General features: G+C 46.5%; 1 protein-coding gene across 5 annotated transcripts in view; it reads right to left on the bottom strand.

Moving 5' to 3' along the window:
- Positions 1-20389, bottom strand: part of LOC138583269 (zinc finger protein 75A-like) — a 257686-nt gene that overhangs the window by 121711 nt on the left and 115586 nt on the right. For all 5 annotated transcript variants that reach the window (XM_069655355.1, XM_069655358.1, XM_069655356.1 and 2 more), the window contains one exon: positions 18607-18717. In XM_069655355.1, the coding sequence (XP_069511456.1) occupies positions 18607-18717 (111 nt within the window). The remainder of the gene's footprint in view (positions 1-18606; positions 18718-20389) is intronic.

Genomic DNA, 20389 nt, shown 5'->3' with positions numbered 1-20389 from the left:
TGTTGACCTCTTTGACTGGACTGGCCTATCCCCTCCCTCTTCCAAAAGAGGAGTAGAAACAAAAGGGACGGTTCCTCCAGGAAGATGACCCTGCGTATGAATGTTGTTGAGGCGGTCTTATAGCGGCGCTGAGTGATTTAGCTGCCGCTTTCGAGGTCTGCAGCTTCTCCAAGCTCTCGTCCGCCTTGCTGCCGAACAGCCTCAAGCCATCAAAGGGCATATTGAGTAATCTGGACTGCACATCAGGTGCAAAACCAGATTTCCTCAGGCAAGCAAATCTGCGTAGGACTGTGCTAGATACCATGGACCTTCTCACACCATCAGCAGTGTCCAGTCCTGACTTGAGGCATTCCTCCATAGCCTCCTTTCCATATTTTACTATCGCCAGGAAACCATCCCGTTCCTCACCCTCCGGGATGTGTTTAGCCGCTGAATTCATCCAGTCCACAGGGTGTATGTAAATCTTGCCAAAGTGCAAGTTACATTAGTAGATTTAAGGGCCATACTGCCCGAAGAGAAGACCTTCCTGGCCCAAGCATCAATGTTCTTGTCGTCCCTGTCAGGAGGCATGGAAGGGTAAGCTGATTGCCTAGTGGAGGTTGCAGCTTGAACTACCAAGCTCTCAGGTCAGGGATGCTTAGACAGGTATTCCAGATCTGAAGATGATGGCCTGTACTTTTCCACAAACCTTTTATTCACTGCCGGCCCAGAAACTGGGGTTTCCCAATTTGATATTACCCTTTTCTGCAGTGCTTTGTAGAAAGGAAGGACTGGGTCCATTTGTGGTCCCTCATTTATAATATCAGTCATATCGTCCTAGTCGAAACTAGGGGACACCGTCGTCCATCCCATGAAGTCGATGACCCTTCCCATAAGGTTTCTATACCCAGGTTCTGCATGGTCTGCAGGGTCTGGTCTCTCAAATTCTACCTCAGGGAAGGTATCTAGGCCACTGGCTGACTGAAGGCAGTAATACAGGTTAGCCATTTTAGAATTTGGGTTCATTAACTCCTCAGGAGCTTCCTTGGTTCCAAACTTAACTCCAGCTGAAGTAACATCCTCTTCAGAGGACTGTTCCTCGTAGATAGAGGACATGGAGCTGACAAATTCCTGCCTGGGCTGAGGATTGAAGATTTTTTCTGGCAAAGCGGGTGCAATTGACATAGGCTTAGACCTAGGTGTCGACTTGGGTATTGGGATTAAAGATTGCCTCGACAAAGGCATTGAAGGCGTCAAAGGAATGGACGCTGGCTTCGACTTTTTAGAAGGAGGCTTCGATGTCATCGAAGGAGGCTTTGACATTGCCACCAAAGGTATCGACGCCATCTTGGACGACGGCTTCGACATAGTCGACGAAGGTTGTGCCGCATTCTCGAATGTTTTTAGCATCGATGCCCTAAAGGCCTCCCATTTCTCTGGGGAATCGTGCTTGGAAGGATATGAAATAAATCTTCTCTCAGACGAGGAGGAAAAGGAGGCAGAAGATATGGGACGTCGCTTATTCGATTTTTTGGACGAAGAAGAGGAGGATTTCCTCGAGCGACTCTTGGATCTCGACCGCCTCGATCCGTGTCGAGACTTTCCACTCGACCCTCCCGAGTCTCCTTGTCTTTTCGAAGATTTATAAGACTCCTCGCCCACCGCCAGCTTACCTTTCTGTTCCTTAAGGACCTTATTAGACATCGCCTGACCGGAACCACATTAATCGACCCGATGGTCAGGGCTGAGACACCAAAGGCAGTTGCGGTGAGGGTCAGTGTTCGACATTTTCCTACCACACTTTAGACATTTCTTAAAACCCGTCTTGGGTGTGGATGGAGTCGAAGACGAAGACATAGTGAAGTGAAAGAACTAACGCGCCGTTTTGTAACATGAAGCAGAAGCTCGGAAAAACGGAACTGAGAACAACAGGCGCAGCTCAAGCCCTTTATACTGCAGATGACGTCGTCAGTCAACGGCAACCCTCGAGGGACCTGGACTCCGCGGCCTCGAACACAGCGCCCTCTGGCGAAAAAAAATTACGAAGCAGCAAAGCTGGCAGACAAAATATCTAAGATGAGGAATATGTGGGAGAACACAATCCATTCAAACTATATTTTGTGAAACAGGCGAGGGAAGGATGAAAGAAGGAGTTTTGTAAAACAGGTGAGGGAAGCCTGAAAGAACTGTGTTTTGTGATACAATCCGAACTGATGCTGAGTCGGGCGGCGGAAGCCTGAAAGACTTATGTGAATTCTTTGAACTGTGCCTACCACCCATCTGGAAGGAACTTTTAAAGAGCCCCATTGACTTATGCTTGGGGAAGGGAGTTGTGAACCAGCTCCAGTGCCATTCTATCTTTGTTTTGATACACTCTTGTTTTTGATACATTACCCTACACTTAGTTATTGTAAGAGAGTGAGGACAAGCATAGGTTTCTGACACAGGCTTTTCTTTATTTTGACTGACTGACATTGACTATTTTGTTTTCTTTGATAGTCGAGACTACTCCCATTATATTGATGGGGCTAGTTAGGAAGTCTCCAACCCCCTGCAAATCTTAAATGAAGGTGTTGAAACATGTACTTTTGTGTCTGTCTCTAACTCACAATACCATGCCTGTCTCAAAGAAGAGTGTTCCCGGAGGGGCAGTGATGACATTGCTAGATTCACCACATGTCACAGACAGCAATTTGTGTTGAACTCTCCAACAGGTGTCATTACAGCCCATTTCCGAGTCATGGAAGGAGTTATCTTGCAAGCTCTGGCGAGGGGTCTGCAACCTATGGCTCTCCCAATGTTTTGGATTATGACTCCCATGGCCCCACACCAGTGACTATTCTAAGTAGGGCTGATGCAAGATGTAGTCCAAAAGCCCTAGATTTTTAGTAGTGTTATAAACACACTTGACCGTTTAGTCCTTAACTTTGATTTGTATGTCAATCCCTCAATGTGGGCTTCTGTTAGGAAATGCCCCCGGATCTCAAGTGTGATGGTCGGAGTAGGCTATTGATATTTGCTTTACAGGGCAATCTAGAATCTTGCCTCTTCTACTAAGAGCAGTAGGTGAGCATTCCAGGTCAATCTCTCTGGCGCAAATTTAGAAGGACAGGGATACAGGTTAACAGAGAGAGAAGTCCCCACACAAGAGTATAGCTACAGAGATTTTATTTTGGCTTAAAGGTGAGTAGATCTTTATGTAAAGTAATGGGCAAGGTAAAAGGAAGAAAGTCCAAACTATTACGGCAAGGCATTAGTTCACCCCTTACCATTAGAGTAAGGTCAACAGTGGGGTTACTGTCTCCATTGATTTAATAATGAACAGTTTAGTCACTGTTCAGTAGAGAGGCGTCTCCGAGGGACCACAGTACATGTTTCTTACAAGTAATAGTGAAAAAGAGAAGAGAGTTTCTGATTGGTTGAGAGAGATATGCTCTTGATGTTGGTCTGTAAACAAAAGAATGGGAAACAGTTTGGGTACCCAATTCTCAGGCCTGAGGGAGCCTCAGAGATTGCAGGAGTGATGTCCTGAGAGTCCTCCAGTATCAGTTTGTTTGTTTAGTATTTATTATGCCGCCAGACCCGAAGGTATCAGGGCGCAGGCAGTAAGAAGTCATACAGCTTAGTACATAGTTACTTTTGTTACAAGATAATGGCATTGTGGAAGAACATCTAGTTTAGTAAAAATAGTGTATATACATATAGTGATCAGTGGTGGGACAAAACAACAGACAGTCAATATTTGATATAATGTACAAATGTTATGTTATGTTACTTTGCATTTATATAGCGCCTTATGTACCATTGGTATGGTCTGAAGGCGCTGGTAGGTTGAACGCCCTTGGGAACCGGAGTTCAGGTCAGTAGCGAGAGTAGAGAGAGTCTAAGGTGTGTGTGAGCACCGGATATGTGTGCAGCTGGTGTGGCATTCGTGTAATAGCTTCTTCTTAGCGGTAGGTGTGGTGGTTGAGAGATCAAGAGTATGTGTTAGTTCTGGCAGGATTTATCCAGACCGATTGTGGCTGTGTTAGGCCTGAGGAGAACGCCTGGCTGAGCGGTGTGTAACCAGCAGTGTTTAGTTAGAGTGATGGGGAGTTTGAGGCAGATGTTGGTATGAGAACAGCTATACCAAATGGTGTCTTAGTATCTCTGTGTTCTAGTTGAATGGTGGTGTAAAGAAGAGAGTAAGCGTGGTGATGTGATATGATGGGTTACATGCTCTTTCAAACGTTCCATGCACTCCAAACCATTCCATGTAAGTCACGCAATTCTATGCGCTCCAATCCGCTCCACGCACTCCAGTCCGCTCCACACGCTCCAGTCCACTCCACACGCTCCATGCATTCGAATCTGTTCCATGTACTCCGATCTGTTCCGTGTATTCTAAGTTGTTTTATGCACTCATACACGTATTTCACCCGTTCCATCCACATATTTTCACCCGTTCCGTCCACATACGTCACCCGTTCTGTCCGTTCTACGCACTCGTCCGCTCTTACGCACCCCTCCTTTCTTACCCACTCATTCGTTCTTACGCACTCGTCTGCTCCATACACTTGTCCGCTCTACCCACTAGTCTGTTTTATGCATTTATCCACTCTACACACTCCTCCGTTCTTGCGCATTCATCCGCTCTGCGCACCCATCACGCTCCCCGCACTCATCCGCTATATGCACTCATCAGCTCTACAAAGTCGTTCGCTCATACGCACTCATCCGCTCTATACACTCATCCGCTCTGCACATTCATCCGCTCTGCACATTCATCTGCTCTATGCACTCCTGGGTTCTACACACTCCTCCGCACTTATACACTTATCCGTTCTACACACTCATCTGCTCAACGCATTCATCCGCTCAGCGCACTCACCCGTTGCACGCGCTTCATCCATTCTAATGATTTCATCCGCTCCATTCACTTCGTTCATTCATCATGCATTATCGAATCAGGCCATGTCACTTGTCATACGCACTGGATCCGTTCCATGCTCTCTATTTCATGCACTACACCAGTCTCATGTACTTGAATCGTCTATTCTGTACTTTCCATTTATGCCATGCCCTCATACAGTCCGAGTCATCGGTCTGTGTACTCATCAGTCTCTTGTATTCATCTTTCCATCCTCTACTCTTTATTCATTTTGCCCATTCTGTTCATTTTGTCCATTGCACTCATTACATCCATTTCATTAATTTAAACCTCATTACTGTTTTCGTATGATTTATCCTTTTTATCCACTTCACTGCTTTGATCTACTTTACTCGTTCTATTCTGTTTGTCCTTTTAGTTTACATTAGCAGTCATTAGTTGTCGATTCCTCGCATGGATCTTGATGCTGTATTGTTATTTGTCTTGTTATTCAAGATCTAGTAGTTTGTTGGATTGGTGTCATTGAGATGCTGACATTCTGTTTGGGTTAGTTTGCGTACGGGTTGGTTTTAGGGGAAGAGCCAAGTTTTCAGTAGTTTGCGGAAAGCATTAAATCTTCAGTTAGGCGGATGTGGGGTGGGAGTGCGTTCCACAGCATGGGAGCCAAGGCTGAGAATGATGATCCGCCTAACCTGACTGAGTTTGTTTTAGGTATGACTAGGAGGCCAGCTGAGCTTGATCTTAGAGTACGTGGAGGGTGATAGGGTTTTAGCTTGTCTTGAAGATATTGAGGTCCGGTTTGATGCAATGCTCGATGAGAAATGCATAAGGTTTTGAAAGTTACCCTTCGAGCTACCGGGAGCCAGTGCAGAGTCTTAAGAGCTGGGGAGATGTCGTCTCTCGGGCCGAGCGCAAGTAGCAGTTTGGCTGTTTTGTGCCCTTTGAAGTTTATTCAGTTGTTAAGCGTGGACTCCGAGGTAGAGGGGGGTTGCGTAGTCCAGTCTTGATATAACAATTGATAACAATTGATTGGACCGCGGAGAGTCTGTTGGGAAAGAAGAGATATGGAAAGATGCGCCTAAGAGTTTTAAAGTGGTAGTGGCAGGACTTTGAGAGTGTTAGGTCAGAGTCAAGGTTGCATCCAAGGTTTTTTACTGAGTTAGAGGGAGTCTGTGAGTTGCCCATGGCGGATGGCCAGGGTAGTTGGTATGGAAGAAGTTCGGAGTGCCACATACCACGATTTCAGTTTTGGAGGGGTTTAACAAGAGGTGGCTTTGGGTCATCCAGAGCTCTATGTCAAGTAGGCAGGAGACGAGGTCAGGTCGGCAGTTGGGTTTTGAGTTCAGGAGTTTTAGAATTAGTTGAGCGTCATCAGCGTAGTTGTAACACAGGATGTTGTGTGAACGAATTATTGGTGGGAGGGTGATCAGGTAGAGATTGAAGAGGAGGGCAGATAGGCATGCTCCTTGTGGGACTCCCGTGTCGACTGGTCGGGCTTGGGAGGAATAGGTGGAGAGTATCGTTATTTGGTACCTGTCTTTGAGGAATGAAGCTATCCATTTGAGAGCGGTTCCACAAATTCCTAGGGAGTGGAGGATTGAGTGATTGATTGTGTCGAAGGCGGCAGATAGGTCAAGAAGGATTAATGCGGCGCATCCCGCAGAGTCTGCCGTGATTTTAAGGTCATCTCAGATTGAGGTTAGGGTGGTTTCAGTTCCTTGACGGGCACTGAAACCTGAATGTGCCGGGTCTAGGAGATTGTTGGCTTAGTCAAAGGCATTTAGTTGGGAGTAGGCAGTTTGGTCAATGAGTTTGGCAAGGAACCTGGTGTTTGAGATCAGGCGGTAGTTTTTCGGCTCGAGAGAAGGTTTTTTTTATTAGAGGTTTGACATGATCCATTTTGAATGCGTCGGGAAAAATACCCGAGGAAAGGGAGTCATTTATGATGGATCTTGCGTGTTCTCCTGCGCAGGTAGAAGTAAAAATTTCTTTGAGGGTTGTGGCCGGGCAAGGGTCTAGCAGAGAGCCGGATGGTTTGCGGGCAGAGAGAAGTTTGAGAAATTGGTCGGGTGATATTGGATTAAAGGAGTCAAACATTGGTTGTGTAGTGGTCGCAGGCTGTGGGTTGGCCAGTATGGGGGGAGGGTTGCCTGGTGGATGTAAGAGAGCCAGTTTGGTGGTTAGAGCATTTGTTCTTTCGAGAGCCGTGGCGTAAAAGTGGAGAGAGAGTGAGTCGCACAGTGATTGTGAAGGGGTCGGGACGGTGGTAGTGCATGCCGGTTTGGTGAATTCAGAGATGATTTTGTGAAATTCTTTGCTGGGGTTTTTGCAGTTTAGGATTCGGGAGTTGTAGTGGCGTTTTTTTGCTTTCCAGATTTCGGCCTTGTACTGATGAAGGTGTCGGGCCAAGGTGGCTCTGCTCTCTTGGGTTTTGTTTTTCTGCCATTTGCGTTATAGGTATTTATATAGTTGTTTAGTGGTCTTCAAATCAGGTGTGAACCATCTAGGGAACAGGCCACGGCGGGCTGATGGTTTGCAAGAGGGTGTGAGCCGCATTAGTGAGGTGTTGAGCCATGAGTCAAAGGCGTCAGGTGTTAGTTGTTTATTGAGTTGGCAGGTAGGTGGAGGAGAGTGGAGGAGTGCGTCGGCTAGGTCAGGAATGATTATTAGTTTTTTCCAGCATTTGTGTAGATTTGGAGGTTCAGATTTGAGTACGGGAAGCGGGTCGGGTAAGCGAATGGCAAAAGAAACAATGAAGTGATCGGACCAGATGATAGGGGTGGGGGGTTTAGATGTATCCGGTTGTGGGAGCTAAATATGGCATCAAGAGTGTGTCCTTTATAGTGAGTCGGCCGTTTATGTGGAGTTGGAGATTAATCGCGTCTAGACCGTCAGAGAGTGTGTCATAGGGTTGGTGAGGATGTTGAGCCATATGTTAAAATCTCCAAGAAGGGTGAGGTTGGGATAGTATAGTTGAAGAGTGGTAATAGAGTTGCAGAGGTTGTTTGAGAATTGTCTATCATAGCCAGGGTGTCTGTAGATTATTAGGAAGCTGTGTGAGAACGACCAGGAGAGGGATAGTTTAACGAGGAGTGATTCGCAGGAAGGAATGGAAGGTTGATTGTTGATGATTGAGGCGTGGAAGTGAGACTTGAAGACGAATGCTATTCCCCCACCTCTAGAGGGACGGTTCAGTGGGATGAGAGAGTAGTCAGGGGGGAAGGCTTCATTAGCGATTGGGCCAAAGTCGTCAGAGAACTAAGTTTCGGTGATGAAAACCAGGTCTGGTTTGTCAGAGGCGAGGAGGTCAAAGATGCTGTGTCTGTTTTTTGCTACGGATCGGGCATTAAATAGGATGCAATTCACTTCGGTAGGTGAGGTTGGAGTCAGAGCTGCAGCGGAAGGGGGCGGGGGGGAGAGTGGAAACTGGAGAGGGAGAGGGGTGGGGTGGTTGATGATCGATGGGAAAAGTGGGCAAGCAGAAAAGTGGGCGAGCAGAAAAGTTGGCGGGTTTCGGGTGGGAGAGAATGGATATGTGTGTGTTAGGGTGATTGGGTTTGGCACGGGGGATTTGAAGGTGGGGTGTGGGCGGTTAGGAGTTTCAGTTGCAGTCGGTGAGACATCGAGGGAGAGGGGTTTCAGGAAGGGTGAAGCGAGGGGGGATGGTGGTGATTGGGGGAATGAGGTGGTGAGTTGGGACAGGGGAGGCGATGAGTGCTGAGAGATTGAGGGGGACCAGGTACGTTTCCTCTTTAGTGTCTTTGTTGCAATTGGTGTGTGAGAGAGGGTAAGGGGATCAGAGGGAGAGAGGGATGAGGCTTCTGTTCTTGCTAGGGCTAGGCTTGCATTTTTTAGAGAGGGGAAGGGGTGTGGTCGGGGGGGATGGTGGGTAAAGCGGGGATGCATAATTGCAGGGTGGTGTGTGCCTGGTACGATAGTGAGGGGAGCGGGCATGATTAACGTAGGCTGGTCGGTGGTGGGGTTCGGGGGAGCAGTGGTCTTAGGGTGGTTGGCTCGCCATCGTGCCCCTCTGGCTTGGCGTTTGGAAAGGGGAAGGGTAGGGGATGTGAAGCAGGGTGGGATGATGGATGATTTGGGAAGGGGGGAACAGGAGGCAAGGCTGACCGGAGAGTGGTGGCGGTCCACGGTGGTAGTTTCCGGCCGACCATGGTGGAATGGGTGCACTCATGGCTAGTACGTGCTATTAGATATAGTTTCAGGTGCAACTTACACTTTATTGGACAAGTTCGGCTATATCACTGGGTGAGATTAGTCTTGGTTTCAGGGTTCCACTAAGCAGGGTGATATTATTCACTTATTCTAGGTTTTAGTGTACTAATTGTAACTAGGCTGCATATATTAGGCCGTTTTGAAGTGTAGCTAGACCTTAGGATATGCTGTTAGGCGGCCTATTTAGTTGCAACTACAGCACAGTTACGTTGATGGGTAGACTTTCTTCTAGCAAGCTGGGATACAGGTAAGCTATTAGGGAGAAATTGAATGTAGCAACGCCATAGGTATGCTTTTAGGTGGACTTTTAAGTGCAGTTTAGGAGGACTTTCTAATTGTAGTTCTAAATTCAATCGGGGCACGCTATTAGGCACACTTCTAGATTCAAGCAAGGGGCGCTATTAGGCCCACTTCTAAATTTGAGTTTTGTACAGATAGGATATTAGGGATGCTTCTATATTCAACTAATAACTCAACGCTAAAGGGCACACTATTGCACAGAGAGGGATATTATGTACACAGAGAGGATATTAGGCACACTTCCAAGTTCAATTTGCACAGAGAGGGTATTAGCGATACTTCTGAATTCCACTAGGGCACGTTATTAGGCACACTTCTAAATGCGTGCAAGGTGCGCTATTAGGTCTACTTCTAAATTTAGATTTGCACAGAGATGATATTAGGGACACTTCTAAATTCAACTGTACACAGAGATGATATTAGGCACACTTCTAAATTAAACTTTACATAGAGATGATATTAGGCCTACTTCTAAATTCAATTTTGTACAGAGGGGATATTAGACTATTAGGCACACTTCTAAATTCTACATTAAACAGAGAATGTTTACATGTGAGATCAAATTCAGTAAGTGCAACTTTCAGCAATCTCTAAGAGCCATTTAATAAAATTTTGTCTGTATTTGGTAAAGGTTTGGTCCATTCTGAGTGTGTTGGGCAGTGAGTTCCATAGTTGAGCTGCTTTAACTGGGAAGCTAGTACCTCAGATAGTGGATAGTTTAAAGCGAGGCACCTGAAGGCAGTTGGAGTTAACTCGTCTCATGGGTATAGTAGAGGTTTTTCTAGAAAATCTTTCTATTAGGTATCGAGGGGCTTTGTTGTTGAGACTTTTGTGAATGAGGGATGCTGTTTTTAGTTTTTTTTCTCCAGTGTGGATAGCCATTTGTGTTTTCTTCTGGTTTCAGAAATATGGTCTTTCCTGGAGATATTGAGTGCCGCTCTAAAGGGCATTGTTTTGGAGAGTCTGTATTTTGTTGGTGATATATTTGTTCGCTCCGATGAAGAGGCCATTATAATAGTCTATTCTGGATAAGATGAGAGCTCTTGCTAGGATCATGCAGCTGTTGGCTGAGAGGAAGTGTTTGCTGGCTCTGATTAGTTTGCATGTATAAGCTGTTGAAGAGGCTAGGGAGTTTACCTGTTTTGTGAATGTTAGTTTAGCGTCTAAGTAAAAACCTAGTGTTTTTACTTTGTTGGCAACCTGAATAAGGTTCCTATCAATGATGAATGATGAGTAGTTTTTGCTAAGTCTATTGGGTAGGGATGCGGATCCCAGGATGAGGAGCTCTGTTTTATCATCGTTCAGACAGAGGCCGTGAGTGGCCATTCATGTCTGAACGATGCTGTAAATTCTATTCACCAATCCTGAATCCTTGCAGTAGTCCCTGGTAAGTGATAGGAGAATCTGGGTATCATCTGCATAGTTAGTGTAAGTGATACCCAGACGGTCCAACTCCTCAAACCGGGGCTTGGTAATATATTATACAGGGTTGGAGAGACACAGGAGCCCTGGGGAACCCCACGCGTGATGGGGATAGGGTCCGCAGCTGCTGAAAGTGAGAAGACCCTCATTGTTTGGTTACTTAGAAAGGATTGTATCCATGTTATGGCCTCGCTGGAGAAATGGGCAGGGAAGGGTGACTACAAAGGACATTGTGGTCGACCAAGTCGAAAGCCGCCGACAGGTCAAGGAGGAGGAGTAATGCAAGCTTTCCATTGTCTCTTAGTTTGTCTATTTGGGCTTTAAGATCGATGAGAGCCAATTCTGTGCAATGTAATGGCTGGAAGCCAGATTGACGAGAACCTGAGAGTTGGTTGAGTTCTAAGAAGAGCTGGATTTGGATATATGCTACCTTATCTAACATTTTCAACAGGAATGGCACTGTAGTGATGGGCCTGCAATTAGTCGGTATGGCCGGGTCAAGCATTTGTTTTTTAAGAAGAGGGAGTACCCAGGATTCTTTCAGATTGCTGGGTATCGTGCCGGATGTGAAAGAGGCATCAATTAGTTTGGTGATGAAAGGTGAAAGGTCCCTGGCAGCGTCCTTAATAAATTGTGCTGGCCATTGGTCACCTTTGCAGTTGTGTGGTTTAAGACCCAATATAACTTTCTCGACTTGTGAGATTGGACTATATGTTTGTCGCCTCGGAGCTGGTAGGAGAAATGATAGGCTCGGAATACAAGTCTAGAATACTTTCGGACCACCCCCCCCCTGGTGTTGGAGTGGAGGCATCAGCCCCCGAGAGCGAAAATCCCAACTTGGAAGCTTACAGCCGAGGCCCTGCAGGACTCAGGATTCTGCGAGTATTTAAGGGAGGCGATTGTCGAGTACTTCGACATCAACACGGGGAGTGTGAAGTCGGAAGGAACCTTATGGGAGGTGTTCAAAGTGGTAGCATGGGGGCAGCCATATCCAAATCCAGAGGGCTCCAAGGAAGCATAGAGCGAGAGTTACTGGAGACAGAAGGAGCTGGAAGAAATAATGGATAAGGAGAGCACCTCACAGGAGGATGCTGAACAGATGAATGTGTTGCAACAAACTAGTAGGGATCTCTGGGACAGACTATGCAAGCTGAACTATAAAAAAATACATCGAAAGGCAACATGCGGGGGGAGACAAACCAGGAAGGCTACTAGCATGGTTATACAAAAATGAAACATCAAGACCAGTGGTCAGGGAGATAAGGGGGGATGGCAAGACCAGGGATACCCAGGAGGTAGTGAACGAGGGGTTCCTCAGATTTTATAAACACCTTTATGAGGACACAGGGAAGGAGATGGGTTGGGAGATTCAGGAAACACTGGAAGACATAGGCTTGCCCAGTTGAACGATGAGGAGCGGAAGGACCTGGACGCCCCGATCACATTAGAAGAATTAGAGACAGTGATACAGCACCTACCCACGTGTAAGGCCCCGGGGTCGGACGGGCTCCCAAGTGAATTTTACAAGACATACAGGCAGGAGGTGCTCCCCCCGCTGCTCGCCATGCTCAAAGAGGCGTTTGAACGAGGGAGGCTGCCGGAGTCCCTGAGGGAGGCGGAGGTCATCCCGCTCCTGAAACAGGGCAAGCCAAGCACGGATTGTTGGTCATATAGACCCCTATGAATGCTCAACCAAGATAGCAAATTCATCACAGCTACGCTGGCAAACAGGCTCAAATGAGTTATCGGCAAACTGATACACCCCGATCAAACAGGCTACGTCCCAGGCAGGAATATAACTGACAATCATAGGAGACTCCACCACATTATTGAACAGACAAAGGGATCCCGGCGAGATGTCGATAGTCTCGCTGGATGCCATTAAGGCCTTTGACTCAGTGAGGTGGCCGTGGCTGCTAGCGGCGCTGAGGGAATATGGGATGGGGCCGGGTTACCTGAGGTGGGTCAACATGGTATATATCTCCCCGATCACCAGGGTTAAAACTAGCGCAATAATCTCAGACAAGTGGCTACTTAGTAGGGGCACGAGACAGGGCTGTCCCTGGTCACCCATGCTTTACATCATTGCCCTGGAACCACTGGCAATCTGCCTCAGACAACAATATGGGGAAATAGGGATCCCCACGAAGGGAGGACTGCACCTCACATCATTGTACACCGATGTTATGTTGCTATACCTGCGCTTCCCAGAGGAAAACCTACAGTATGTCCTGGAGGTGATGGAGCGCTATGCCACCCTCTTGGGCATAGCGGTAAATCCCAAGAAATCGAGCATGTTGCCCCTGGGTAGATACAGGGGGGCCCTGCACAGGAACTTACCGGTCTTGCTGATACCCTGGCAGACCAGGACATTCCGATACCTGGGAATCAACATTTATCACACGGACGAGGAGGAACACAAACTCAATACGGAAAGGGCGGTGGAAGGCATCAAGAATAGCATGGGGTTTTGGTCCAAACTACCCCTAGCCATGGTGGGTAGGGCGGCCCTGATTAAGATGGTGGTCCTCCCGAGACTGTTACACTATTTTGTGAACATGCCGTACATGCCCCCCAAACGCTTTTTTGTGAAACTCCATAGCTTATGCAAGGGCTTTATATGGCATAACTCCAGGAACGCGGTGGCCCTTTGGAAGCTGCAAAACCTGTGTGACAGGGGGGGCATAAACCTACTGAAATTCGAGATATACTACCTGGCGGGATAGCTCCAGTACGTGGCAGGGTGGTTGTCCGAAGAAGAGACGACCGAAACCAGGCTTCTGTACAAGGATATCGCCACCTTCTTTCTAAGAGAGGAGGTGTGATTGCCCAAATCAATGTTGCAAAGACGGGCGAGATTGCTAGTACTGGGCTGGGAAATATGGAACAAGGCATGGCAAATAGTGGGCAATCGGGCCCCATGCTCCCTGCAGGTGCCGCTTGCGGCGCTCAGTGGGGAGGACCCGCAAGCGGTAAAAGAGATCCGTAGATATTGGGAACCGATGGGTCTTGCAATCCTCGGTGACATATGGCAAGAGGGGGAGGCACTAGATTTCCAGAGACTAATGGAGGATACCGGGGTGCACATAGGCCTATCACTAACACTAGAATTATTAAACGGATGTGAGAGGTGGCCTGGGGCAGTGCTGGAGGAGCAACCAGATACGGTTATCGAGACGATGTATGATATCTCGGAGGGTGGGCACAAAATATCCCACATATTTGAGCTTGTGATGACCAGGGTGGGCAAGGAGTTACTCCATCTGAGGCGTGACTGAGAGGAGGAGGAGGTGGGAGAACATATGCTGGATGGACAATGGGATAGGGCACAAAAGTATCACAAGAAGGTGTCCCGAAACGCGGGGCTACAGCAGATCCAGTTATATGTCACTCATAGGGCATATATGACCCCTAGCGAAATTGCCAGGTTTGGGAGGTCAGTGATACAGAAATGCCCAAGGTGCAGGGAGGTGGAAGCGGGGATATTACACATATTACCCGTAGGTGGGTAGATTCTGGACAGAGGTCAAGCTACGCCTGGCCGAAAAAGGGATTACGCTGGAGCTGGAGTCAGCTTGGGCATGCATGTTGGGGGGTTTTGCCAGATCACGCAACCTTAAGCACATTAGCAAGATGAAAGGCCTTGCCTACATCCTGGCCAAACGGAGAATTGCAATGGGCTGGAAGGCGGCCCAACGCCCTAGAATAGAGACGTGGTGGGCGGACCTCTTGAAGTGGGCAGACGCAGAAACGGCAGTCTGGTATGAAGCAATCAGTAGGGGAGGGGAAGAGGAAGCGGGGCCCCTGAGAGCATGGAGACAACTGGTGGCCACAATGGTGGGAACCTCCCAGGCCGAACTTAGTGCAGACAATATGAGGGGGAGTAATGAGGAAGACAAGCCCGCAACATGCATACTGGAGGCATTGAAGCAGGGGCTCGAGTTAAGGAGGTGGATGGGGGGGTTGGACTGTGGTGCACAATATGTGGATTTATTGATTCAATATGAATGTCCTCAATGTTTGAAATGTTTTCTGTGTTGTTTAAAAAAAAAAAACAGTTACAAAAAAAAAAAAAAACTTTCTCGACCTCTATAGTGGAGACATTGGAGAAGTGAAATTGGGCAACATGGTTGTTTGGGTGGACTAGTTTTATTTTTATTTGGTGGTGGAGTGGTGATTGTTAGAGAGGCTTTTTTTGTGCTATTTTATTTTGAAGGTTAGCCACTTTGTTCGCTAGTGCGTGCTGGATATCGGAGCACCAGGTTTTATCTTTGACACAGTTGTCTTGGGCTGTGATGGGGTTTTCTAATTCTTTTAGTATTGTAAAGAGTTCCTTCGTGCTCGAGTTTGCTTGGGAAATTCTAGCATTGTAGGTGTCTCGCTTTGCCAAAAGTATATCCTTCTTGTATTGGGATGAGATTTGTTTGAGCTTAGATTTGTTCTCTTGGGTAGGATGGAGTTTCCAGGTGGTTTCGCATTTTCTTTTGTCTAGTCTTACGAGTTTTTAGGTGAGGGGTGAACCAGTTGTTGAGGTGGTTTTTGGTGTTACTATTTAAGTTTTAGTGGGGCGATGTCATCGAGAGTAGTGGTCATAGCTTTGTTATACTCTTTGACAAGGGCGCTGGGATCCAAATTGTCCGTTAGGGAGTTGAGGGTGGGTAGAATACATGGGAGTAGTTTTTCAGGAGTGATATTTTTCTTGTGAGTGCCGGGAGGGCAAGAGGTGTCGGTTGGGTGGATCTACTGGATGCTATTGTAAAAGATATAAGATAGTGGTCTGTCCAAATTTGAGGTGAGACAGAGGTAATGGAGACATTACAGTTATGATCTGCAACCCAGTCAAGAGTTCTCCCTTTGTTGTGGGTTGGATTGTTTACTCTCTGGGAGAAGCCGAGTTCTGACAGAGTATTTGCTGCTGCTGTGGAATGTTGGTCATTAACATCATTGAAGCCTATGTTAAAGTCTCATAACAGTATAGTTTGGGAGGTATCTTTTAGGTTTTCCGATAAGATTGTGGATAAGTCTTCAATGAACGTATTAATAGGGACTGGGGGTCTATATACTAAGTGGATGTTCAGGGTTTGCGAGTTGGCTGCCGGCATTTTGATTGACATCACTTTGCAAGAGTTAATGTTAGGTGAAGGAGAAATTCTCCTAGAAAGATCAGTTTTTGCAATAATGGCTAGTCCTCCACCTCTGGCTTCACTTCTGTCCACTCTGAGGACTGTGTAATTATTTGGGACCGCTAGTGACAGTGCGGGGCCTGCAGCCTTGTGAAGCCAAGATTCTGTGACTGCAATAAAGTCGTAATCCTCTGATAGAATGGTCTCTGCTATTTCAGTGGCATGCGCGACTAGAGATCTAGCATTTATTAGGTCTTTCAGTTTAGGGACAGCTTTTTCTAGGGGAGGGCAAGTGGATCTGTGTAGATTGGTGAGGTTCGGAGTTCTCGTTGTTTTAGTATAGGGTTTGTTTTTGCTACTATTAGTTTCGTGATTGAACTTAGGTGAGTGTTTATGTGGCACCTTACTCTCATGTCTGATGAGTGGGTCGTGAATTCTAGGTAGGCGTGCTCGGAGTCTGGCATTTCTGAGTGTAGTGTTGCACGGGTTCGAGAGAAGGGGTCCATCAGACATAAATGCTGGTGAATTAGGCGACAGGGTCTGGTTGTCTATTAACTTTTCTATCCTAGATAGTGTTGCCATTGTGTAGAGTGTCATTACCATATAGGTGGTGCATAGGTAAACTGGGTTAGACAGTAGGTACATAGTGTATTGATATAGTATATGATGTGAGACACAATGACTAAAACATAACAGTACTACCTTTGTATAAAGTAAGGTTAAACACTGTGGTAGGCAGAGCAATCATTCGTTAGCTATGTATGTAATTTAGGTAACATAATTTTCATACACAGTGACATTGGCATCAATTGGTAGTTAACGTTGTACTAGGGATTTGTGTTTCCTAAACACGTTAGATAAACAGTTATCTACATCGGCTTGGTATAAAGTTATGGCATCAGGATCTTACATTGCTATACATGAGCATTATCATAACATGTGCGTGCCGTTTGATAGTTTGTCAAGCGTACAACAGGTGGTACAAATGGTATGAATTGCCTAGTAATTAAATATAGAGTGATGGGTCACCCCAGCCGGGAGCTTAGACAGAAGGCAGAGAATTTAGCCAATTAGCATAGGTACTGCGTATATTAGTTTCTTGGAGGGTGGTGGGGGTTGCTGAGTTTGTAAAGTATCGATAAGGTGTAGGCAACCCGTTAGCATATACTCGGCGGATTAATAGTTTGATAGCAGTATTCATGCGGATATTGCCAAGATATATGGCGGTGTTGGAGCGGTGTGTAGCTTACCAGCGTGGGTATTGAGGCAGTTCAAAGTCCAGTAATGACAACAGTCTGTGAGATGCGCAATTGTGTTGCAGTAGTGGCTGACAGGCTGTAGGAACGTTGAAAGTAAGTCAGATAAGTGGCGTGTTTGACTGTGTTTCCGCGGCTTCCCGGGGCGAACAAGGGAGGAACAGGGCCTTTTCCCTCGGGCAATCTCCCGAAGCCGGCTTCCGCCTAACGTTGTAGGGGATTGGCTGAAGATTAATCAGGTTGCTTAGCAACCAAAGGCAGCCTCGTTTTCGGGCCGCGTTGCGACCACCATTTTAGGGTCAGGCGCATGATTACAACAAGATGGCGGATCATCGCAGCGGTAGTGTGCAGATAAACAGGTGGGACTCTGGTGGGCAACAGGGCTCGGAGGGCAGGCACAATAAGGGTGAAGGAGGCTATTTAGCCATGCGATCGCCTCACCAATGCTGTTGATTCCGTGGATGCTGCTTCGTGTAGGTCAAGCAGCACAAGTGTAATATTCAGACGGATGCTTCTGGTATGCTCGTGAGGGGCAGGGAAGGGCTTCAGCCCTCTCACCCTTCTAGGCAAGCAGATGCAGCTGAGTGAGGCTTACTGGGGAGGAACAGGGCCTTTTCCCTCGGGCCTTCTCCCGAAGCCGGCTTCTGCCTACCAGTGTAGGGGATTAAAGTGGTACTAAAGAGCTGCTACAGGTTTTTCTCCTGGTTGGAGGAGCAGCTAAGGGCCACAGGAGTCGAGGTATTGATGCTCAAGAACCATAAAGGATTAGGAAATTGCTTTCCATTAGAGGAGTCTTGGGAGGTTGCTGAATTTAGCAGGGCATCCTTACATCTAGTCTTAAAATAAGAGTGAAAAGCACCAATCACAGGGTTTTATTCATTCAAACATTTTTCAGACCACTCAATCACATTCACATGTTTAGCTCAATCACGAAACTAATAGTAGCAAAAACTCCACAGATGCGGACGCAATCTACAATCAGATATCCCAGTTAAGTGATTTCCCTCTGATTATTGCTTTTAGCATATTGCTGTACTCATTACTAGCATCTCACTTGTAAACTTGTATTTTCTACCATACGCTCAATGTTCTATACATAACTCACCTGAGCAACCTTTACTGTCACTGACCTTATACTTTTCGATTTTGTTTTGCTTTTTGTGGTTCTTTCATCTTAAATTGTTCCCCTACTTTTCAATCATCTTTCATGCCACCCAACTATAAAATGGCAGTGGGTGCCTATCCCCTCTCATTTGGCCAATTCTCATAACTCTCATTTGGGTTCTACTGATTTTCTCCTCTGCTGCCGCTTCTTGGGTATTATTTATAATTCTCATCAGACACCTTTAATCCCAGATACACGTGTATGAAAAATTCTACTGCAATTAAAACCTAGATTCAATTCAGATTAGCAGACATTACTCACCAGTGGGAACACTCCGGTTTTGTCCTCTCCCAGATGACTGGTGGTCTATGGAACAATTCTCACTCTCTTCTTTTATCTGTAATGAACCTTTCTTTGTGGTTGGTGCATCTCCTGCATTCAGATAAGCATACATGTGTTACTAAAGAATGTTGTGATTGAAGTAGGGATTTTGAAAAATCATCATATGCCACAAATGTAAAAATATATACAAACGTCACAATGAGCTTTGGAGGGCAAGAATGCATACCTTTTCCCTCTAGAATTAGATTTTTTGACTTTGGGCAGTTTGGTGGTACATTTGCACCACCTATGTGCCAAAATGGTTGCATGGGAGTACAGAAAGGAGATAGATGAATTGTGAGGAGGGACACAGCTTGTGGATGGTGTTTCTGTTCTTTTACACACCGTAGTCACTGTCCATGGCCATGGTAATCCCTTTGGCCATTCCCACCCACAATCTGCCCCTCCCTCACACCATCCTGAGATCCCTTTGAGGACGCTCTATCAAGCAAGCAGTAATAACAAAATGAAATGCTGTATAGATCACGCCATTGATTTTTCTAATCATCTGTTATCGGAGTTAATAGCTTAAATGCAGCAGTAAATGAGCTCCCCAGTTAATCCAAATCTCGTAACCAATTGTGCGTTCAGCCAGTTGCTTCATAAGCAATGCATGTGTGTCCTTGCATCTTTTCCTTGCACAGACATCCTGTAAAAAAACATCAATGGCAAAGCCAATAATTTTGGTATATATGTTATATAGATATTCGCCAGGCACAACTTTCCAGCTATTGCCATCTCATGGCTAGGTAGTAACATTATGGCAGTGCCTGAAAAGTTCCTATCACATGCCTATACAACAGCAAAAACTGTTGGCTGTGCCAGTTCTTGTTTTACCTGGCATTGTCTTTTGCAAGCTCAGTGAACTTATGGGCATTGATATGTGGCATCTAATAGTGCCCCCAATTCAATATGTTTCCTCGCTTTCCATAATTACACGAAGACGCAGATGAATTAGGCACCTATCTAGCAGCCTCTTTTCTTCACAAACTGGGTTTTTCTCTCCACAATGAAGAGGGTAACTTCTTGGCTACATCAGCAGTACTGCCAACCCCCCTTTACTGGGAGATTGGGAAATGGAGGGGAGTACACTCCGGTTACATTATCTGTCAATATTACTATGGTATTTATTGAGCGTGAACCTAGCTTTGAGAAGCAACAGAGCGCTTTACAGGGGTATACACCAGTGCAGATACATAACGGAGCATTTTACAGAGGTGTTCAACATTGCAGATGCATAATGAAGCGCTTCTCAGTGGTAACAGAATTGATATACCACGGGGGTAGGATACAGAGGGGTACAGAGAAGGGGTCCAGCTGTACACCACTGGGTGGCAGGGAGTAAAGGGGCCGGTGTGGTGTCTAGGGAGTCAGGTGGCACGGGGGACCACCGTGATGGTCTAGGTGTAGAGGAGGGTAGGCTACTTGAAGAGGTGGGTCTTGAGTTATTTTCTGAATTGTAGGAGCGGGAAGGCGAGTCCGATGCCGACGGGGAGCAGGTTCCATAGTCTTGGGGTGTAGGCAGAGAAGGCTTCTTTTCTGTGGCATTAGCCCACTGTCAGTATTTGCTTAATTTACTTTAGATGAAGGTTTACTTTTATGCCAATGCCCCTGTGCCATGGCTCTCTCTCGATGGATTCTGACATTGCACTGGGCCATGTTCTGCAGTAGATGATATGAAGAAGACATCAGAGCAGCATTTCTATTGCAACCTTCTATTTGA

Source organism: Ambystoma mexicanum, chromosome 3q, assembly GCF_040938575.1.
Source record: "Ambystoma mexicanum isolate Mex_15411 chromosome 3q, UKY_AmexF1_1, whole genome shotgun sequence".
Taxonomy (NCBI): Eukaryota; Metazoa; Chordata; class Amphibia; order Caudata; family Ambystomatidae; genus Ambystoma; species Ambystoma mexicanum.
Note: the sequence above shows the minus strand (reverse complement) of the source record. Positions and strands in the feature narration are given on the sequence as shown.